Source organism: Lottia gigantea (assembly GCF_000327385.1).
Source record: "Lottia gigantea unplaced genomic scaffold LOTGIsca_43, whole genome shotgun sequence".
NCBI lineage: Eukaryota > Metazoa > Mollusca > Gastropoda > Lottiidae > Lottia > Lottia gigantea.
The window spans coordinates 451,064-474,542 of record NW_008709504.1 but is presented as its reverse complement, the minus strand read 5'-3'; the positions used below and the strand labels follow the sequence as shown (position 1 = coordinate 474,542).

General features: G+C 32.8%; 1 protein-coding gene across 1 annotated transcript; it reads right to left on the bottom strand.

Moving 5' to 3' along the window:
• Window positions 1-7,265: 7,265 nt before the first annotated feature.
• Window positions 7,266-7,496, bottom strand: LOTGIDRAFT_123377 (hypothetical protein; the record flags this gene model as incomplete). Its single annotated transcript, XM_009060528.1, has 1 exon — window positions 7,266-7,496. A coding segment is annotated over one exon (231 nt), but the record flags the coding sequence as incomplete, so codon positions are not given.
• Between the last annotated feature and the right edge of the window lie 15,983 nt (window positions 7,497-23,479).

Sequence of the window (23,479 nt, the reverse complement as noted above, 5' to 3'; positions counted from 1 at the left end):
ATAGTTTGATAGATTGATGAGATGAGAATTAAATGAATGGAGTTTTACATCTTACTCTTCTGTTCCTCATATAACTAATTAGATGGATGATTGATTTTTCAACATGTTAAGTGTATCGGAGACACTGCTAGGGTCGTGGAATTGCAGGAACCACAGATGTCCGATTGACATAAACAGGGCATCAGGAAGACTAAGACCCATTACTCTGAAGGATAAGAAGCAACCACATTTCATGAAATCAATGAGATTTCCAGTTAAGGTATCTCAAAACAGGTTGGAAGTGGATTAGATTGGCAAGCAACAACGAACCCACAGATCTGAGTGGTCAATGGTAGCAAAACCACAAATCTTCTAGAATACAACAGTTGATCACAAATAACATCCCTGTGGTCAGAGGCAGAAACCACAAGACATCATGTCTCTTTGATGTACAGCAGGTGATTACAGATTAACTCAACTCCTGTGGTCAGAGGAAGGTGACCTGAGGTCAAGCGAGAGGGTGTAGAAATGTTTACAGAGATCAAGTTAGTATTTAGAAGATTAGCTCAAACATTCTTCCTGGAGGTTTATCATCATTGACTGGGGGTTGTTTGAAATCTGACTCCCTTGATTATCCCTATTCTGTGGGGGCACGTTCAGAAGATCAGGTGTCTAAAATGGTTTTAAAAAAGAGTCTGAGCCAGATCAGGACTGAGTTTAGAGCCTTATCATTCATTGCACACAGCATGGCATTGCTGTTCTTCAGATTACAGCATCAAGATTTCAGGGTTTAAAGAGTTTATTTTCATTGATAATAGATTCATAGCCTTTATCTTCATTGCACACAGCATGGCATTGCCATGTCGTCTATTGAGGCATAAACAGTATATATTAACTGTATGTGAAAGTAAAAGATCTGTACAATCAACTCTCTCCCATCAATTACTGTACCAAGGTAACTAAGACGTTTAATGACTAGTGAATGGACTAACTAATTGACTTAAACTCCTCCTCTATCTGTCAACAGGACTAAGTGGGTGTTCTTGTCATTGAAAGGTGTTTAGAGTAGGGGTGATTAGACCACTGACAGCTACTTGATATGTCCATTTACTGGCCTTACTGGTATAAGTGTGTCTTTTTTCCCCTTCAATGTAGATTGAACCAAGTTAAAATTTAATGAATTCAAGCCTGATGCCACTCTGAAACAGGGTTTGTCAACTCAGCATCCCTTTCTGAGAGTCCACGTGGCTAAAATCTTACATTGAGTAGGCCAAAGCCCATATAACATCATGTCCCCACATTAACCCAAAGCCAAGCACACTAAAGTGTACAATGAGGGAAACAGCATTACAACACTACACAGACTCTCATACTGGCCCCCATTAGCATGCCATTCTTGTATCACATATCTTTGAATTCAAGTCCCTTACCTTGGCAATGAAATTGGGCTCTATTCAGAAGTTTAGCTTTCGAAAAATCCTGACGAAACATAGTAAAGCTAAACTACTATTAGAGAACTTTGTAACAAATAAAAATAAAACTGAGTTCAAAGTTCAATACTCATTGTTATAAAGACCAATAAAATTCAACCAAGTCGAAAATTTTTCCTTATTACAATATATGAATAAAGTATACTGTAGTCTCACAGCATCAGATTTAAATTGACCATGTTCTACTCCTGAAGCCAATAAAATGGTATTTTACATCTGTCATGACTGCTTCAGTTTGGACTTATGAAGACGGACAAATTCATGAGCAAAGTTATCATGACAGTAGTATTCAGCTTTTTTCCCTGCTATTGAAAGATTTTAAAATATTCAGCTTATAACAGCATGTACAAAGTGTCTTCTGCGATGAAGTCAATATAGGACTGATAGAAAGAGAATATATAATAAAAACAAGCTGTGCTTTGTATTCCATCAATAATTAATAATAACACATGGTGCACATACTTTATTACTACAACAAAACTCTGATATCAGTCCTTAACAGTATTCTAATATCAAAATCTACTGACTATACAAAACCAAAGAGTTTATAAGTAAAGGGAGGTTATCAAAAATCTACACAAACAGTTACACACAGCTAGATAGAAAAGGCAATATTGTGACTTTACTGTAAAAACTTTGAAATGTCAATCATAAACAGAAGTACAAAAACAGAATTCATTTACAGAGAGATAATTCTGTTCAGTTGAAAGTTCGGTATCGCAATCTGGAGCTGAAAATTTTGACAGACACTTTTAAAATATTGATAAAGTACCACAGATATTAATGAAAAATTGTTCATTAATGAATCAATCAAATTTGAGGCTTAATTATATCATATTATTAACGAGTCTATAATTACTACTAGTAATGAAATAGTCAGATTCAAAATGAGCTTCGATTGCCAGAATTACTTTGGGGAAATCACTTGCTTCAAGTTATAGACCATAGAAATTTCTCATGAATGAATTAATTAAATATGAATATTAATTATACTATATTAACCAGTTTATTGTTAACTGTACAGGTAGAATACAGGTATTGTCTCTAGGTCACTCTGACCTACAACATATTGATTTAATATTGATTATTGATCTTTACTCTTCTAATGTTAACTTTATATCTCAGATAATTGTCAAGGGTTTAAATATTTACATAAGCAGATACAGGATATTTTGGAATAGGGGCTGTTCTCTTGAAAAGACATTGAGGGGGAGGGGAGGGTGGAGGGGGAGGGTGGATTTGTTCCAAGGTTGAAGTTTACTAGTATAATATAGTCAAACTTTCTATTGGTTTTTTTAAGTTTCCTGAAGCCCTGTACCTAATGCTTAAGAACTGATTAATTTGAAATTTGCTAGTATAATATAGTCAAACTTTTGGTCGTCATGCCCTGTACCTAATGCTAAAAAATTGATCAATTTGGTGTTGAGCAATATCAATGGGTCACATGATAACCAACATTTCATATTGGTTACTTTATCTTACTTATATTGTTTGTTTATAAATTATATGGTAATAGAAAGTTAGAGTGACACAATGTTGTACTATGTACTATATAAAGGTTACTGTATTGTAAATACCCTGTTAACTATTTACATGTAAACTATAATTACCTATACATGTTTTATATGCTCAATTACCCACATTCTATACAATAACTTCATGCTTAAAGGGAATGTTTTGTGTTTTGGAGACACTGATAGCATAGATTTTCACCATTCCAACTTTTGCCCTTACAATTCCACTAAAACTAAACATTTTATGACATAGATATTGCAAAGGTCTTTAGATATTGTTAGCAGCTTTTGAAAATCTTAAGTCAAAAAATGTTTATCATTTGTATTTAGTCAGGAACAACAGACATCTGATGGAAAATAGGAAAGATGCAAATACAAGTTAGAAAACCACTTTAAACCCAAAAAATCATATCCTATTTTAGACACAATCTGAACTTTTACTTTTACCTTCATCAATTTTTTTTATATATATTTACCAAAGTTAACCTGCATTTCAGTAGGAACAGCCAAAGTAAACAACAAGTACATACATGTCATCAGGGCAACATCAGTCCTGTCAATTTACCTTCTACATATCTTTTAATGCACATAACATGCAAATATCTTGTTCAGAAAATGTCAAACCTGGCAATGATCCATTAGCCTTCTAATTAAATTGTCAAAAATATTAGTTGTCAAATAGGCCAGATCTGACCTTTGACTTCTAATTTGAAGTGTTTTGTACTAAATGATTGTTTGGAAAGGATTGATGAGCCAAACTCTCAGGCTCAAATATTGAATCAGTCAAATAAACCACAGAAAATATATGAAACCAAATATCTAGTGCTGTATTTTAATCAGATTGAGTGAAATAACTCACAGAATATAAACGAATAAGATATGTGAGGCTGTATTTCAATTAATTTGGGTGAAGTTACCCACAGAAAATAAATGAAACAAAATATCAAGAGATGTATTTGAATTGGATTGTTTAAAGTAGCCCATTGAAAAGAAAAGAAACAAAATATCTTAGAGCTGTGAAACAATTCACAAAAATTAAAAGAACTGCAACAACTGGACATGATTGCAAACTCCTTTCTCATTTTGCAATTATCAACTGGGTTTAACTTGCACAGCCAATAATTCACTGAGTTTCACAGAGTTTCATAGATTTTTAACAAAAACCTTTCAAACCTGATTTTTATTTGAATCTAAAATCATGTCTACTGTCTCTGACATAAATTCAATAAAGGTTTTGGAATCATTCCAAACTTTTCACTTGGAAAATTGAAAGTAGAGATTGGAAGTAGACGACTTGGCTCTATTAGAATCAATATCAGGGAATTTATAACACTTCATCCTGATTATTAGACTTTATATTCTATAATTAGACACCTACATGACCAATCTTAAAATCTGTAGCTTTCTTGAGATGAGTCACTACCTTCAGTGAAAGGTTCCATAATATGATTTTCATGTGAATTGCATTGTTCGGTGTACTATTGTCCCATCATACCTGAACTGGAATCATTTGATCACTCTATGCTGTATATCCTACCAATTTGAGAGAGAGGGGTGGGGGGTGAAAAGACAGATTGATTACACCTTCTCTCACATAATTAACTTATCTATTGCTCTGTGACCTAGGCCAGTGCTTTCATTGAGACTCGTCTCAATACACCCTAACACCTTCTTGTAAAAGGAGAGGCAGGAATTACAAAGAAAATTGAGGTTTAAAAATTAAAACTTTCCAAGAAGAAAATAACCAATAAAATGTTTAAGAAATATATGATCTTACCTGTTAAAGCGACAGTATTTTGTTGAGTGACGGCCTCAGAGAATTTATGTTTATGCACTGCATTAGGCTTCTGAGTAATATTATAAACTCTACAATCCTGCACGATCACTTTCGGATTTAATTCCATTTTGATAATTCCTTTCGATAAATTTATCCTATATTCTAATTTCCTTTTTTTACATGAGTCAAAAATAATCACAGTTTTAAAATAATGTCATTTATTCATCAATATTACAAAAAACACCTTTTTTATCAGGTCATTAAGATCCTGGAATATTTCTGGGTGTGTTGTTTAAATCTTTTCCTGTTAAATTCATTATTTTTAAAGGTAGAAGTTCGTCCACGTTGTTAAAATCATCTAACTGTATCAGGCAATAAATTTCTTATTTTACATGGATCATAATTACCTCAAATTTACGTAAGTCCAATATGAATGTCTTAACACATCATTTAGATGTACAAAGAAACGGCACAACAAACATTAAAAATCCTGAAAAATTGAGCATCCGTAATTTATCAGTTGATTGTCGTAATGAATTCCATCTTCTTCATCCTAATTAACAGAGTATTTAATTAATAGAAATGTTATCAGTGTGTTAATTGATATACTGGTATCTTATCTGCCTCATTTAAAACTTTCACACTAGATATACGTCTATTTATCACAGATTCTGCTCTGTTATCATTTTCTACAAATTCAGAAAATTAACAGAAATTAACTCATGAACACAATGATTTGAAGAAAATTTAAATGGTATTAAATTGACAAACTATTTAAGAATCTTTAGAAATGTTGTCACAATAAATGTATATCCAAATTAACGACATCAAAACCTCAACACCAAACAATAATTACAACTTTATCTTCAGTTCTACTAAATCCACAATTTTTGCCAAACTTGTATTCACAAAATATCTAATACATATCATATTCAATAAACAACAAAAACTAAAAATAAAATACCCAATTGAATCGATAATGACAAATATTTTCCACGACAAAGATCAAACTATAACAATGAAAACAATATTTTAAAATATTATCAGTCCTGCTTGACCAAGCACCAGTTGTTAGGAAGCCATATTTTTTCATATTGAACGAAACAACGGAAAGCCACAGCTGTATTCAATCAACCAATCAGGAAACAGTAAAATAAGAATTCATTAATAAACAATTCACTGAATATAGCTGGCGTAATTAGTTAATTGGCTATTTATAGATATTGCACTTGAAATACTCTCAGTTGTTTATCAGGTAAAAAGGTGCTTTGAGTTCAAATCCCTTGTTTCAGTACCTTGTCCTTAAAGAATAAGAACTGTAGAAATTTCTAGAAAATCGTTATGTCTTTCAAGATGATATCCAATTGAGCTTTAATTCATACTTTAACACTTTATAAAAATGAATTTGAATTTTGAAGAACTGGAATTGATATTTTGAAAAAGTGGCCCCTGAATTTATTGAAACGATGGACTGAGCAAGATTTCTTCTCACAAAATACTGCATAAGGTTTGATAATAGAAACTCTCTTATAGAAGCACGAGTAGGGACTGTGAAGAACTGTAGTAGAGTAGAGAAAAGAATAAGGAGCATATAATCAAGTGATTTTGCCTAATTCTAAGTGATTCTTCACTATTTGTAAGTGATATTGAGGTAATACTCTTAACATAACTGTATTCATCAAATAATTACTGTGCCATAAAAACTCAAAACATAGAAATTCTTGAAAACAGACTATTATCAATACATATTCTATAAATGTTGTTTGGATTTCAGGTTTCATTTTACAGTTCAGATCGTTAGAACTTTTATCGTATTTTATAATTAAAATTCCTGGACTGGAACAATTCAATATATTTTGAGACAAATTCTAAGTGATTTGCTCCTAATTTAAAGTGATTTCTCCACGATTTTAAGTGAATTTCAGATAATCTAATTAACTGACAATGATAATAGCTCACTTGAAATAGCTACATTCATTAACTAAACCATTTCTACTATTTTTCCAATTATCTTTAAGAACATGAAGAAACCGAACTTAAAAACTAGACAATCAAAGAACATTCTTAATCACAAAACTGACCACAATATTGGCTAATTCTTTTCCATAAAGTCAAAATGTTATATTGTTATAGAGAATATTCCAAACTTACTTAAAATTTCCTTAAAAATCCTTTTTACTCCACACAAATGAGCGGGAAATCACAAATCCGAAATAATAAATGATCACTATCCAAAAATATTTCCTTGTATGTAGACACATAGACAATTTTTACACCTACATAATCACATTACAGTTTTATGTTTGTTCTATATAAATATTATTTCTTTTAAAAGTCAGATGACCTTGAAAAACAAAACATGTTCATACAAAACTTATCACAATCCAAACCACTACTGACAGAGCTATCCCATTATCCTAGCAGACAACAATCCAAATCACTACTGACTGAGTTATTCTACTATCCTAGCAGACGACAATCCAACTTACTACTGACTGAGCTATTCTACTGTCCTAGCAGATGACAATCCAAATCACTACTGACTGAGCTATTCCAGTGTCCTAACAGACGACAATCCAAATCACTACTAACTGAGCTATTACTCTGTCCTAGCAGATAACAATCCAACTCACTACTGACTGAGCTATTCCACTGTCTTAGTAGATGAGAATCCAACTCGCTACGGACTGAGCTATTCCACTGTCCTAGCAGACGACAATCCAACTCACTACTAACTCAGCTATTCCACTATCCTAGCAGACGACAATCCAACTCCTTGAAATCATTGCTCAACAATTTATACTATAAAATCAAGCCCAAGATAGTTCCATACATCAGATCACATTGGAGAAATACTGATTCAAATCTCAAACAGTTTAGATTGTATCGTGAATTTAAAGTCAACATAATTGAATTTTATTTGCCTTGAAATTTGTTGTCGATCGGACACACGGTTTGATCAAACTTACATTGTTTATCTTTCAACTTGTGTTCGATTTTTCTCAATTCAACTGACTTTTACAAACTGAATAAATTTCCATACACAGTCAGTCATCAAATAACACACAAATAGAAGAGAAAATCACTGACAAAGTCTAGTAAATATCCTGCCGAGAGATTGATAGTGTAGAGAGAAACTATGTAACCACATTGATCTTTCCGATATTAAAACATCGCTTAACACTGGTTAGAAGAGGTCAGAGATTTATATTCACCGATAACTGAGCAATTTATCTTTATGTAAAAGGGGAGAGAATAGGCGGGGCTGATTACTGAGGGGGTGATTGTTGGTAAGGGGTATTCTCTCCATAGAAGACATTGAAACTGGTTAACAGGGGTCCAAAGTAATCAATCCAATTATGAAAGGAAAAGAGAGGGTGGTGCTGGGAAATTCAGATAGAATGATAGGACAAGATTCATCTTAACAAAATATTTCAGCTGCTTTTACAAAATTGCCAGAACTCTTTCTTTAATTTTACTGAATTTTTCTACGAATTTTAAATTTTCTTTCAAGATAACATCATGATGCGGGCATATAAAAAATATTCCAGTTGAATAAAAAACAATCTTGTTATCTCGTATTAAAGACAAGGTCATTGTTAAATGTCAAATCAACTCTTCTGTCAGAGAAGTCCCATAAATATCTAACTAAGTTGACAGTCTTGCTCTATGCTATCGATTTTAAAACACTAGTAGGCCTACTGACAATAGACTGAAACACTCCTAGGGTTTTATTTTAGATTTTATATTAACATCATGATGCGGGCATATAAAAAATATTCCAGTTGAATAAAAAACAATCTCGTTATCTCGTATTAAAGACAAGGTCATTGTTAAATGTCAAATCAACTCTTCTGTCAGAGAAGTCCCATAAATATCTAACTAAGTTGACAGTCTTGCTCTATGCTAGATTTTATATTGCATGAATTGAAGATATAGCCAAAGTTTGAAAATGAAATGAAATGGAGTTTTACACCCTACTGTCCTATATATCATTATCTACAAATGTGAAGGCAACGGTAGAGTAGGCCTTCATGCCTATATTTTTCCATGTAGATTGTATCATAGATAAAATTAGTAAACAAGCACTACAAATAATAGCAGCCTTAAAAAAAATCACTGAAAGAAAAGCAACTGAAATAAATAATCGTACACCAGAATTCGAACAAAGTTTTCCACCAACACAAAACCTAAACACAATATTCCACGTTATTCAATTCAGTCAGTAATTGGACCACCAAAACAATATATACACACAATATTGCTGATACATGTCAAATTCATTCTGAGCACTGCTCCACAAATACAAAACCTAAACACAATATTCAATTCAGTCAGTAATTGGACCACCAAAACAATATATACACACGATATTGCTGATACATGTCAAATTCATTCTGAGCACTGCTCCACAAACACAAAACCTACTCGCCATATTCTTAGTACCAAAGTATCACAGTGTATTCAACACAATATACACACGATATCCCTAGTTGATATTCAACGATGACTATCGCTGACAATTCAGTCACTTAATAATTCGCCAAATACAATATAATATATGGAACAATATTCCAAGTAGGGTATCGCTGGTAATGAAATTACCCATACACAAAATAACAATATCTACACAATATAGCTGATACACTCGGAATTCTGAACATCTCTTCAACAACTCAAAACCTACAAGATATTCCTAGTAGAGTATTGCTGGTAATGAAATTAGATTATCAAGTTGTATAGACAATGTTTATTGACTATATATCATTGATTCTTTCCTAACTAATTTAATAAATAGATATAACATTGTTCCCATATCAATATCAACATTGATTCCTATCAGGGCTGCTGATACTACTGTATTTACCAGTCATGTCTGACTAGAGCTCTAGACTGATGATTTGACTGTATTTAGAAGTCATGTCTGACTAGAGCTCCAGACTGATGATTTGACTGTATTTACCAGTCATGTCTGACTAGAGCTCTAGACATATGATTTGACTGTATTTAGAAGTCATGTCTGACTAGAGCTCCAGACTGATGATTTGACTGCATTTACCAGTCATGTCTGACTAGAGCTCTAGACTGATGATTTGTCATGTCTGATTGTTGAATTGGTTGTATTCATACATGTGTAATCTACCGATATTGTCGGGTTTCTACCGCTTTTGCATGTTGTCTACCGCTCTACCGGCAGGATACCCAATTCTATCGATTTTTGTTTTTTTTCCTGATCCAATTTTCACGGGACCTACCGTTTTCAATGTTCAAATTCTCTACCATAAATCAACATCTATCATTACTTGTATCTTGATTCCCGATAACACGCGTTAATCTCATCACGTAATAATATTATCATTGTCTTATTAATTAATCCCCCAATTAAGATGGTAATTTGATCTATTTTAAGCCCACATGACACACTTTTTATAACAACATCCAGTAGATTCTACTTTCGCTTTTATAATAAATTTTACGGTAGCCCTACTTCTACTAAAAAACAAAATCTTGAAGTCTTCATAGTATTTTATACCGTCAGCGTCAATCTGTGAGGTCTATATTAGACATTGTTTCAGAATTATTTTTGTAATTTTACTGTAGCCTGTAAACATTCATTTTATTGCCTGCATAACGGCTTACTACTGCAAGTCTTTCCATATTATATCTGAAGAACGTCAAAATGAAAACGGCAAATTTGGTTCAATACTTCGTGAGGTTGTTGCAGGAAAAATATTTAATGATTGGACTGGAGATATTTTAGATGTCATGAATTACACCTTTGGAAAAAGTAACATTGCCAGTACATATCATTTACTAAATATTGCTTTCAGAACACACTGATTTTTCAATATGGTATTACATGTATGATGTAGGCCTACCCGTACCATTTAATTTAGAGGGCTGGGATCATGCTTGCTTTCTTGTTTTCAAACATCATTTCACCTTGACATTATTTTTGATTCAATCAATACTGAAGAATGATAAAATCAAATTTTTTTTGGGCCCCTAAATTTGACATATCAGGCACTATTTCTAGAATTATCCATAATTATAGATTGTTAATTTTAACTGTGTCGTATATAAACCTATGATCAATTTAATTAATTTACAAAGCTTAAAGCTTATTTTAAAAAAAAAATAAAAAAAACAATCAATTTGGAGTTTCAAATCACGAATTTACACGCTTTGGAAAAATCTCCCGACTTTTCACCCAATCTCCAGATTTTTCAAGGCAAATTTTTTTTTCTGACCTGTACACATGTATGCACCAGTTGTATCTACCAGTCGTGTCTGACTAGAGTTCTAGACTGTTGATCTAACTGTATTTACCAGTCATGTTAGACTTCTTCTCTGCTTTTTAACTTGAACTTTCATTATCAGTCAAATCTTAATGTCAAATTATCGCAAATCACTGAAGAAATCAACCCATTAAAAAGTCTAGTCATTGGAATAGCCGTTAACTTCCAATAAATTTAATTAGAATCTAGCCTGTTCACAAAAATTCACTAATATCATGTCACATAATATAAATCTAATGCCCAATTCATCTCAAATCCTTTCCTTAAACCAAATTACATTCCAATTTTAATAACATAATATATAGTCTAGCTCTAGCCTATTTAAACTTTCACCAATAGTCATAAATCACACAGGGTGTCTATCATTTACAAATTACAAATTCATAATATTTACCCTGATAACAGTTTATATCTATGACCTTCAATTTGAAGTGGAGCGTTATAAACCACATCATAAACTCTGAAAAATTACTGATTTTCCATTATTTTATAGGAAAGTAGAATTGACAACGCAATAGCTGAAACGCAACGAAGGTGACAATGTAATAGCAGAAAGGTATAAGGTGTTTCACAAAGAATTACCCTCCAATTTGAAGAGAGTTAAAATAATCAATTGATTTGACTTTATTTTCAATAAGATATTTTTTAAAAAGAAGATCTAAACAAGTAAAAGATGTAATGAGGCTTAAAAGGAAATAATTTCCTCAAATGGTATCGGTCACAACTAAGTACATACAATAGTACAATGGGTCTTTAATTTAATCCCCCTTTTACATAAAATGACTTGATTTGACTGAATTTACAGTTTGTTATGTTTTTGTGTGTCTCTATTCAGGAGTGATGAAGCTTAGAAAGGAAATGAGTTTCACTAAGAAAGATATCATAAGAAAGAGTAATAACTATTAACTTTTAGTTTTGCATGAATTATTCTCTACTATAATCATAACGTTTCATAGACACTTTCATCATCTACTGACTTCAAAATAATACATTAAAACATCGACTTAGGGTTCAAAATAATCACCTCCAATACATCAACTAGATAATAACTCCACATACATTTAAAAATGGTCAATTCAAATCCAATTTTATAAAAACTAACAGGAACAAAACTTTCAACCACCTTTCGTACCTTCCAATAAAATTTGTATTAACCATCTAGAAATGGTTTCATTGAAGCTGGACAAAATACACAATACAACACTTTAATACAACACTTTAATACAACACAATTATACAACGCAATAATACAACACAATAATACAACACAATAATACCACACTTTAATACAACACAATTATATGACACAATAATACAACGCAATAAAACCACACTTTAATACAACACAATACAACACAATTATATAACACAATAATACAACACTTTAATACAACACAATACAACACTTTTCAAACAATTCCCTTATCAAAATCATTATGTCCAATGTAAAATATTCTGTTTTATCTGCCCTTAGATTGCACTTAATCTATTTTGTCAAAAATTCAAATTCTAAAATAGAAAATTTTATACCTGTACAAATAAGACGAGAATATAGATTTTGAAAATTTTAAATTTTAATTTTAATTCTCCAGGAATTGACACAAATCCTTTAAACAACCGTCACACATTAACGGTTTTTGAATAACTTAAAAATTAAACAAAATGAATCATTTTCCACAAAAATTGCAACTCACTTTAAGAAATGAAACTAAAATGACAAATTTAACCAAAAAGAGCAGAAATAACACAAAAAACCTGAAACTTCAACAAATAAAAATAACAAATTTTCAAAATTTGTCACATAAAATTACTTTTAACTTCTTAAAAAATGAGAAAACTGACAAAAATCAAGCAAGTAAATGTACCATCTCGCTTTTATCTCAAGATTAGACACAATCACATGTACACCATCACTTAATATAGAAATCCATATCTTAATATTACATATCACTAGTTTAAACTGCAGTCAGTCTAACCTACCCACACATAGACTGGTATCTTTCGTTACAATTCAAATAAATTGATGATCAGGTGACAGGTAATCAACTTATCAACTAAAGACATCTCTAACTTAGTTACACATGTTTCTACTGGCTAATATTATTAATAAGTGAGATCTGATTGGTTAGTGTCGTAATAACGATTTGATATATTTGACCTGTCAATCAAGTCTATGATCTAATCAAAAAGCCATAAAATTCAAGGTTTTTTCTTCTACTGTCGTCTTGAATGAATGAATGAATGAATGAATGAATGAATGAATGAATGAATGAATGAATTGTAAGTAAAGAAATGCTCATTGTGAATGAATGATTGCATGTTGGTATTTATGAATAATGAACAAAGGAATGAATGAATGTTATTACAACATATTATGGATCACTTTCATTATTAAAATATGCATGAATTCTTAATAAGTTAATATTTATTCATAGGGAGTGCTTGAATAATGGCATTTGGGCTAGAATGAATGCATGAATGAATGAATGAATGAATATGCATAATCGAATGAATGAATGAATGCATAATCGAATGAATGAATGAATGCATAATCGAATGAATGAATGAATGAATGAATGAATGAATGAATGAATGAATGAATGAATGAATGAATATGCATAATCAAATGAAGGATTATTCCATAATATTGAATATCATTGAATCCGGCTGTAAAAATCTAACGAAAAATAACTTGAAAACTTACGTTTGATTAAATCTGGATAATTTAACACGAAAGTTGGCATCCTGCAGAATTCCATCTCCTGTATTTCTCAATGCACCAAATTAATTCATATTTTAAATTTGTCCGAATTACTCGTTTAATACATAAATAAATATCTGAGATTCCCTTCTCATTTTTTAAAGATCTGCTATTTGAAAATTTTATTTAAATACTAAAATTGACTTTGCATTATCAGTCTTACACCATTCCAAAATTTTTATAAAACCTCCTACTCATGGAAGATTCAAAAGCAGAATAAAATCAGTATCAGATATCCAATCTTTTTACTATCACTTATTAGCTAATTAAGTAACGAACAGGATAATTTCACAAGCATCTGGAGACAACATTATCTTTTCGAAAGTCATCACTATAAATTTAAATTCAATTTTCAAAACACAAAGAAAAATCAAGACGTAAGGTTTAGCTTTTATTCCCTGCTGTATCTCAAAGAAAAACCCCTACTAAGTTTAATTTAGGAGTAGAGACCCTAATAGTAATCAAATCTCTTTTGTCCTCGGACATATCTCTCAAGTTTTCGGATATTTTTTATATCATTAATTACTCAAATGTGATATCTCCTTTGTGCATTTTTGTCTTCGTGCACATGCAAAGCATTTACAAATGAATGCACATCATGCAAAGCTGATGTTAATTCTACAAGCTTTCTTCCTACTAATTGAAATGGATATCCTTTTAAAAGAAATGAAAATTAAACATGGAGCTAGCCAGGGCGACAATCTCCGTCCGCGTCTTTTACGTTAATTATGTTTTTATTCTGGTGAAAATATTTATTACCTCATCAATCTTGTATCTCTTGGGAATGAATAAATGAATGAGTGAATAAATGAATGAATAAATAAATGAAAAAATGAATGAATGAATGAATGAATGAATGAATGAAAAAAACAAGCTACCCAAGTACATGTGAATGAATGAATGAATGAATGTATGAATAAATGAAAGAGATACAATAAGGGAAAATTTTTTCTATTTTTCATTATGGTCTCAAATGAAATAAAACAATGAATGAGGGACTGCATAAATGAAGGAATGAACGAGTGAATGTGTGATAAACAAAAAGAATGAATGAATGAACAAATAAATGAATGAATCTTTCGCAAAATTTCATAAAAAATATTGATTGACTGTCTTTCTTCTGAAGAGGAAACTTCTATTTCATTTTAAAATACTACACAAAATAATACAAGACAACGATATTCTCATATTTCTCTAAAATATTTTCACACAAGATTGTTAAAAATAACGTGACACTGCAATTTCTTCTGGTAAACTTGTCCTCATATAACCCAGACATCACAGGTGAATTCAGCAGCCAAAATAAACATGTCACTTCCTGCCCGACTTCCGATCATTGAACAACCTGCCCAAATCAACATGGTGTGTTTGTTCTTACTGTTTGTTTTCGTTCGTTTCATAACAACAACAAAAACACCAGTTTACACAGAAATTTACTATGATGTTTGTCCACTCTTTAAAATAAATTAAACAAGTTTTACACACTACTGTACCAATGAAATAAATTTCCTGTTATTGTGCAAGGATAGTCTGACAGAAATGTATTATGATATTCAGCTCTGGGTTCCAAATATATAGAAATAAAAAGAGTTTTAGTTTTTTCTCTTGGGTTATCAGGATATTGATATCAATTAAAGTTTGACCTCCCACTTTTTTGCAACTCAACAAACAGAGATTTGAATTGTTTTATGTATTTCAGTTTAACCTTATAAAGAAACAATATTATACTTTGTAATAATTGTGTATTATCAACAGTCTCTTTGTCACACTATGTAAATATATGATTATAGACCTACTCTAGATATGAGAGTGTTTTAAGAGTCTTCTGTCCTCCTTGACCAGTTAGTAAATATCTCCTTCAGTGGTCAGTGTAGATCATGAAATATAGAAATAGATGTATATCTTAGGCTATTTTGAATGTCACACAATGTAGGATCTAAATCCAAACTATTTAAAAATGTGTTCCCTTATTTTCATTTATGAAAATGAAAATGCTAATAGTAATATCAATAGAAAGAAGAGGTGTTCTAATGACGTGGAAAAATACCAGTTTGTCTCACATGTACATAATTAATTCATAATTAGCAAATTAGAAGAGAATTACCAGCAGAATCCCAATGAGGTACCGATCAAAAAAGGTCAAAAAGTCTTTTTTGGTTTATCCAGACTGTGCATACATGGACAGTTATGATTGGTTAAAAGTGTTATTTACATGCAATATAAGAAAATAATGATATGACTAAGATTACATGATAATTCATTAGAAACACCAATTAATCAAATAGTTTGCTTAATTTGACACTAATTTGATACTTAATATCACAATAGTTCTAAGTAACTTTAAGCTATGCTACTTATTATCACAATAGTTCTATAAGATTTATCTCCCTTGATTAAGAAATTCTACAAATTTACAAAAGACTACATTTAGAGTTCATCTTGCTGTAAGACCACATGTTTCAGAAACACAATCCTCATCAGGACAACTCATTTAGTAAATGGGCGTTAACTTTCCAAGACTAGACATTGGCGTACAAGCTAAGTAATAAAGTAATTACAGTAATTGAAGTAGTCATCCCTCGGGTATATAATGAACTAGTCCAGTTAATCTATTGTATTATAGGACAATAAGAATAGATATTACTATCAGAGACTCTGGATACAGAAATTAATTACAATGCCATTATTATTCATCTCAACCAATACTATTTAATCTACAGTATGGTAATGATGTCATGGATGTTTTAGTCAGGCAGGTCAAGCTCATCAGAACACCTGATACAAGTCTGTCTTGGTTTGTCAACTCAGCATCCCTTTAAGAGAGTCCACATAGCTAATAATGTTTATTTGATATTTAGGTTTGTCAACTCAGCATCCATTTCAGAGAGTCCATATAGCTAATGTTTGGTATGTCAAAACCAAAACTCAACTATTAAGTGCCTCTACCTTGGTAGTTAGGATTCTTTTTCTATCCCCACACCCCTCTCTTTTGGCCCCAACCCCATCCAAATATTTCATAGCTACAGATATCAATTTCTTTAAATAGATATAAAACAATAAAACTACTGAAAACATATGTTGCCAAGACTACCGTAGTCTTATTCAATCCCCTCCCCACTCTCTCTTTTGCCCTAACCCCCTCCAAACATATCTCTTCTAGTGGACGCACTTGCATAGAATATTAGGTTGTTAATTTAGATAAATATAGCAATACTTTAAGCAACTAAAACTCTAGTGAGAACATCTGTTACTTAGACTAAGGTAGTCTTATTCAATAACAAGTTTTATTTTACATTTATTAGTCTTTATTACCGACCAGCTGGTACACTGAATACACCTACAACTTCAAAACAACATGCTCCATCAACAGGTCAAGGTCAAGGTCAAACATTTCATGATGCAACTATGATGTATGTGAGTTTGATGCCTCAGTCAATCACTGTAGGTCTTTCTAACTCTGATGCCTTGGTCGGTGCTTTCCAAAATAATTGTCGATCCAGAACTACAGAAAAGCTGGCTGCCAATATAAACAAAATTTCGATTTCAAAACAACATGCTTGATCAATAGGTCAAGGTCAAATATTTGTAATGCAACTATCAATGCTCTTGAACCATGTTTTGATTGGTGCTAAACATTGTCTTCAAAATTCTGAGAATCTAGCAATAGAAAGTTTTTTGCGCTATCTTGAACACATTTTACCCATCTTTTTTTGTGACCTAGACCTGTGCTTCTATGAGAGTTAGGTTCTCATTGCCCTGTAACATGTTAAAAGATAAAGAGATAAATACATGAATAGAAGTTTCTGGTAATATCTTAGAAATATCTGACAAGATTTGTAATAGTTGCCAATTATTATCACTATACTGAAGATTACGATATCAACTACTGATATTACACTGGCTTTAATTCTTAGTATATAGGGGCAGTTACTAGATAGATAGATACAAGGGTGGGGGTGTGGGGGTAGATAATAGAGGAATGTAGGGTGGGGAAGAGACCATGATATTTGGGAAAAGAGGACAGCGTAACATTGGGATGAGGTCAGGAAGGGAAATAATGAGGTTGATTGGAAGAAGGAAAATGGGAGAATTTGACACAAGCCAGCTAAAAAAAAAAGAAAACTGGTCCTTAATCCTTCTGGCTAGTTACTAGATCTGTCTCTCTGAACAGTGGAGAGCAATCTAGAAGGTAAGATTCTGTATAATTGGACAGTAAAGAGAAAAACCAACAGACAAGACAAGTAGTCAATATATTGATTGATAGACTCAATAACAACATACGTTAAATATAAACTCTGTCGACACATTTTAAGGTGTTTACATTTATCAACAGATTAGCTAGGAGAACTACAGCTAGACTTTCATTCTGACAAGGGCAATAACTCACTTAATTATAGCCAGACGTTTACTACACAAAGAAAACTCGAAAGTTACAAGAACACAGATGTTTTAAAAACCCAGCTTCTCACTTTTAAATATATATGCATAGGTCTTCCAACTGCAAAATACTTGGACAAATATTTTCTCATAATTACAATTTAATCATTGAGAAGGAGCAAGCAACAACTAGATTCAAATTGTGACAAATTTTAAATATTTGTGGTTGGAGTAGAATTTTAAACTGATACACAACACATATGTTAAAGTTTTTGAGAAGCGAGGTCTAAAAATGACAAAGAAAATATTGTAACAAGGGAGTGTGTATCAAATAACAAGTTTAAACAGTGACCCTGCATAACATGTCAAACACAATATCTGATATTTTTTATACATATAACCAGGATGCTGCGGCAAGGGTTTTTTGAGAAAGGGGACCCAAATGCATATTTGAAAAATGAAAGTAACAAGGAAGTTTGGGGGGAAACAAATGACATACACTTCAAATATATCTGACATTTTCTATACATCTACCCTATAACAGTAAATCAACACCATAGTATGATAAAATATTATGGATAATCCGGGTTTGGATCAAACAGGATCCACGTTAACCGAAATTGTTATCCTTGTTATAATATGGCATAAAATGTTGTTTCTTTTTTTTATAAGCTTTAATACTTTAACCCTGCATTTCAATCTTTTAGGACTCCTATTCCACTTAGCGACATTTTAACACCGCTGATAGACCCCTGCTAGTTATTATAAAATACAGGGAAAGAGTCAATACTGTGTACAATGAAGGAAATTTTACCACAGAGAGTTTTTTGAGGAACAATTTTGATATTAATGGTTAAGTGCCTGTTTGGATGGAACAATGCTAACAGTTTAAATGCTAGTTCTTATAGAATTGATATATCTTGCAGTCACTGCAGTGTGCAATGAGCGAAATTTAACAAGGGAAGTGCTATTCTGGCAAAGTAGATGAGTATATAACAGCATGCCAACAGTTTATGTACAGACTGAAAGGGAGTAAGGTGATCTGATGTATATACCAATATTGATGCTAATAGTTAAATAAGTATTCATATATCTGTAATGCCTGTTGTCACTGCAGTGGTCAATGAGGAAAATTTAGCGAGGAGAGTGTATATAACAGCATGCCAAGAGTTTTGTACAGACTGAGAGGATGTAAGGTGATCTTATGTATATAAGAATATTGATGCTAATAGTTTAAGTAAGAATTGATATATCTGTAATACCTGTTCAGTCAACACGACCAACTGACTGAAAGATGTATTTATAGAATGATAGAATCAACTGTATAAATAAAATATCTTCTTACTGCATAATATATCAACTATTGAAACACAACTACACAAGATGTGATCTGCAAATTTATTGGCAGAGGTAATTGCTTCTAGGGTATAACAGTAAAAAATGTAACCTACAAGTAGTTGGGCCAAAGGATACAGAAAGGGGGGTGGGGTGGGGTTTTGGTATTATGATTTAAATATCTCCTCACTGGGGAGGGGGGCAATAGTGGTTTAAGTTTATGAGCACAATGACATGACTATCAAACCAAAAATGTGTCTTGTATAATGTTGATGTTTATTAGCAAGCCAACTGGTCTGTGGTAAAAAAAAACAGGATAATATAACAAGGGCATTATGTTACATATTTCACAATTAAAGATAAAGGCAGGCAATGTTATAAAATGTAATGACAAGATGAATGACCATGTTTAAGGTCAATATGAAGTAGGGATTAAGCAATAACTTATTCCATGTTTAATAATGTGATTAGATACATAATGGAGGAACATGACTGTGTTACATAATGAATGATGACAATAATAGAGAGTTCAATACACTGTCAACTGTGGTACATAGGCCTATTACTCATATTTTCCTGTAATTCAGGATATTCATAAACAAACTAAGTGATATTGTGTGCTATAATACTTTGCAAATGTGTAATATGTTTCATATTGCCCCCTAATATCAAGATAATATATAAACAAAACTAGAGAATATTGTATAATGCCCTGCATTAAGTGTGATAGTGGCCTTACAATAATAAGCACACAAGAGATTGGGTATCTGGGTACAAATTTTGCTTGTTTAAATTAAGGTGATTTGTCTGTGGGTCACCAAGGTTGACCCCCCCCCCCCCTCCCCCCACTTCCGTTGTCTTCCATTTCTTTTGTTTATTCTGCATTACATTGCTTAACTCCAGAAATACAATGATTTACTAAAAAATATCTTGTATTATATCACGGCTGTGTGCAATCAAGAATTCTCACTGATGTCACAATTTCACCCAGAAAGCGACCCCTCCTCCTCTCTTTAAAAAGTAGCCAATTCCATGAAATATTGAAATGTCACTGAGCTTACCTTTACAAAGATTAATCCTATATTGTTCGGTATTCATTTTCATTTCAATATAATTTTACAATCAACACTCTAGAGTTCAATTCTTAGCACATTTCTCGAAACTTTTCTCACCCCTCGTCGCTAATCCTGACTAATATTATAAACTGTCATCTGATACGGCACCTTGTTTTTTTACAACAAGATGGTGAGGACAGTTTGCTCTTGAATAAAAAATGATTATATGTCAGTAATAATATTTATTGATTTTTATTAATCACATCACTCGCGTCTTCATCAACAGTTCGAAATAAAATCCCAATTAAAATCCGATGACATCAGCATCTAATTGGTCCAATTTCAGTGTCCTTGAATTGCACCAAAAGGTGCAGTATTATGCCACACAAAACATATCGCACCTTGGCTGACGCATGGTGAACAAAATATAGACGAGTCTATTATTGATTGTAGGGGTGACAGCTAGGTCAATATTGGATATACCTCAATGTTATATATATAGTATTATCTCTGTCTAACCTTTATCAAATTTCTCTGAGTTTATTTAAGTATTTTGTTGGACAGGTATCAATTGATGAATGATATTTATAAATTATCTTCTCGTTATTCACCTGTATTTTATCTTCTCAGGTGTGTTAATTAGATCACTCATGCGCACTTCTATTTACGCCACGCGCGTCGCGTGCTGACAAGATCAGGTACAAATGACAACCAGATTATCCTCACAACGACACCCCTTTCTGCTGTGGCGGAGTCAAGGGGAGGGGGGGGGGGGGGTGAGAAGGGGCAGCTTCCCTCCCCCCCTCCTTGCAGCCCCTAAAGCAAGTTTTCAGATATCTGTAGGTCATGCGATTCCATAGCGATAGTTCAGCATTTACGGTTAAGCATTACGGAAATTTGGGAATATGCAAATACAGGACAAAATTGTCAGTAAAAGTTTAGAGAACCTCCACAGTCCTTTTAAATCAATGACACCGCTGATGATTTAGTGCCCACATCCCCCACAAAAATATTCTACTTCCACAGCCAGTGTTTGCGTCAGTTCTTAGTCTGACTTTCTGTTCTTATTATCAGAAAAAAACAGTATTAAGTCAAAGAAATAAATAAAAACGGGGAAAATTCTGATGCTTTGTCGGTGCCAGTTTGGATAACTCAAACTACCCCGCCAAGTGCCAAGACAGCCAAAGGTTTTATCTTATTTTCCATTTTTTTTACCAGGTGCGTGTCCAAAAAGCTCAAGTGCGACTAATGATTATACGATTCAAAAGGTATTTAATTAATAATTCCAGTAATTTCCACATCTTATGTAGAAGCAGATTATGGCATTATTGCACATTCAACATTGATCCGTCCGACACGCAACATCTCTATTGATGCGTCCGGCTGGAAACATATTGATAAAATCGACACGCGACACACCAACAAAAATACAGCCAAAACGCAACGCAGATTACAACTGCAGTTGTAAAACAAATCCAGCTCAGAAAATGGAAACAATAAATCAGGGATGTAAACTTTTTATTTTCAGAAACTGTTTGATGGGATTTCAAATTTCCCTAGACAAATAAGTAACATGAAATAAAGGACGTTGAACTTTCATTTCATTTCCAGAAACTCTTGGATAGGATTTTATGACCCTTAACCCTTACAAATTTCCCTAGACTATTAAGGCACTTAAAATGGCATGTATTATTTCCTTTTTAGTTTCTTAAACTCGTGGAATGGATTGGATTCTATCCTTTACACCTGTCAAAGAAACGAGATAAAAAGAAACAATTGCTGTAAATGAGAGAAAGTTATAGAGAATGGAACTCACCTGGAAGACACCTGTAGATAATCAGCTACTCTTTAATCACAAGTAGTTGTATATATATACAGTAATATAATATCTCTATAACGGGCACCTGTTTCATAGTGTTTCTATATCATCATCCCCTAGTTAAAGTTTATAATCACAAGGAGAAAACTTCCAGAGTAAATAGGGTGGTGAGGGTTTCTCGATCTGGGCCCATGCCCACCAAAACCGTAATCTACATTTATACAGTTATAACGGGCACCTGTTTCCCAGTGTCTCTACGTCATCATCTCCTGGTTAAAGTTCAATTGTTTTGAATCACAGGGAGAAACTATCTATCACTGGGCTTGTGGGAAGGGTAATATAGGCTTAGGCGTAAATCCACTCAAAGCGTAATTCATTAGTCAAAAGTGTGTTAAAATCAATGAGGTAGTCATTAAGTCCAATAACCTGGATCGTTCATGATGGAAATGGGGCTTGAACAACATAGCAACTTTTATGATGGGAAGATGTTGTTTCTTCTCAAATTGTCAATTTTGATTTCATCATCACGACTTGTCATATGATCCACGACAACATTCCACACCCTGTCAGACCAGTTTAGTGATGAAATGAGACTTGGTCAGTAAATGAGAGGTGAGTCGATATTTCACACTCATTTGTCATAGGGCTTCACATGGGCTAAAGTGACGTTTGAACCAACCATTAAGTGGAGGGGCCAAATAGGGTTCACAGTTTTGTGAAGGGGTCTGGGTGGTGGGAGGGGGCCCCAGCACCAGGCATGTAAGAAACTGGACGGAGACAATGCCTTGCCAGTCTCATTTTGAGGTAGTGTAGAAATGTCATTGACGGACTGCCCCCCACCTTTCTATGCGTGTGGCTTTGACACCCCCAATTCAAGAGCAAAAATCGGGATGCAAATAGGGGGGTAAAAAAGTAGGCCTTAGTCTGAAGGTCCAGAAAGAACAATATAGGTCTATGTTGATCTTAGGTCCCGACTGAATAGATCACAGTTTGAGAATAGACTAGACCAGTCTCATTACTGCACCCCTTAAAGTAATTACACCAGATTGCCCCTTATTTGAATAACTAATTAG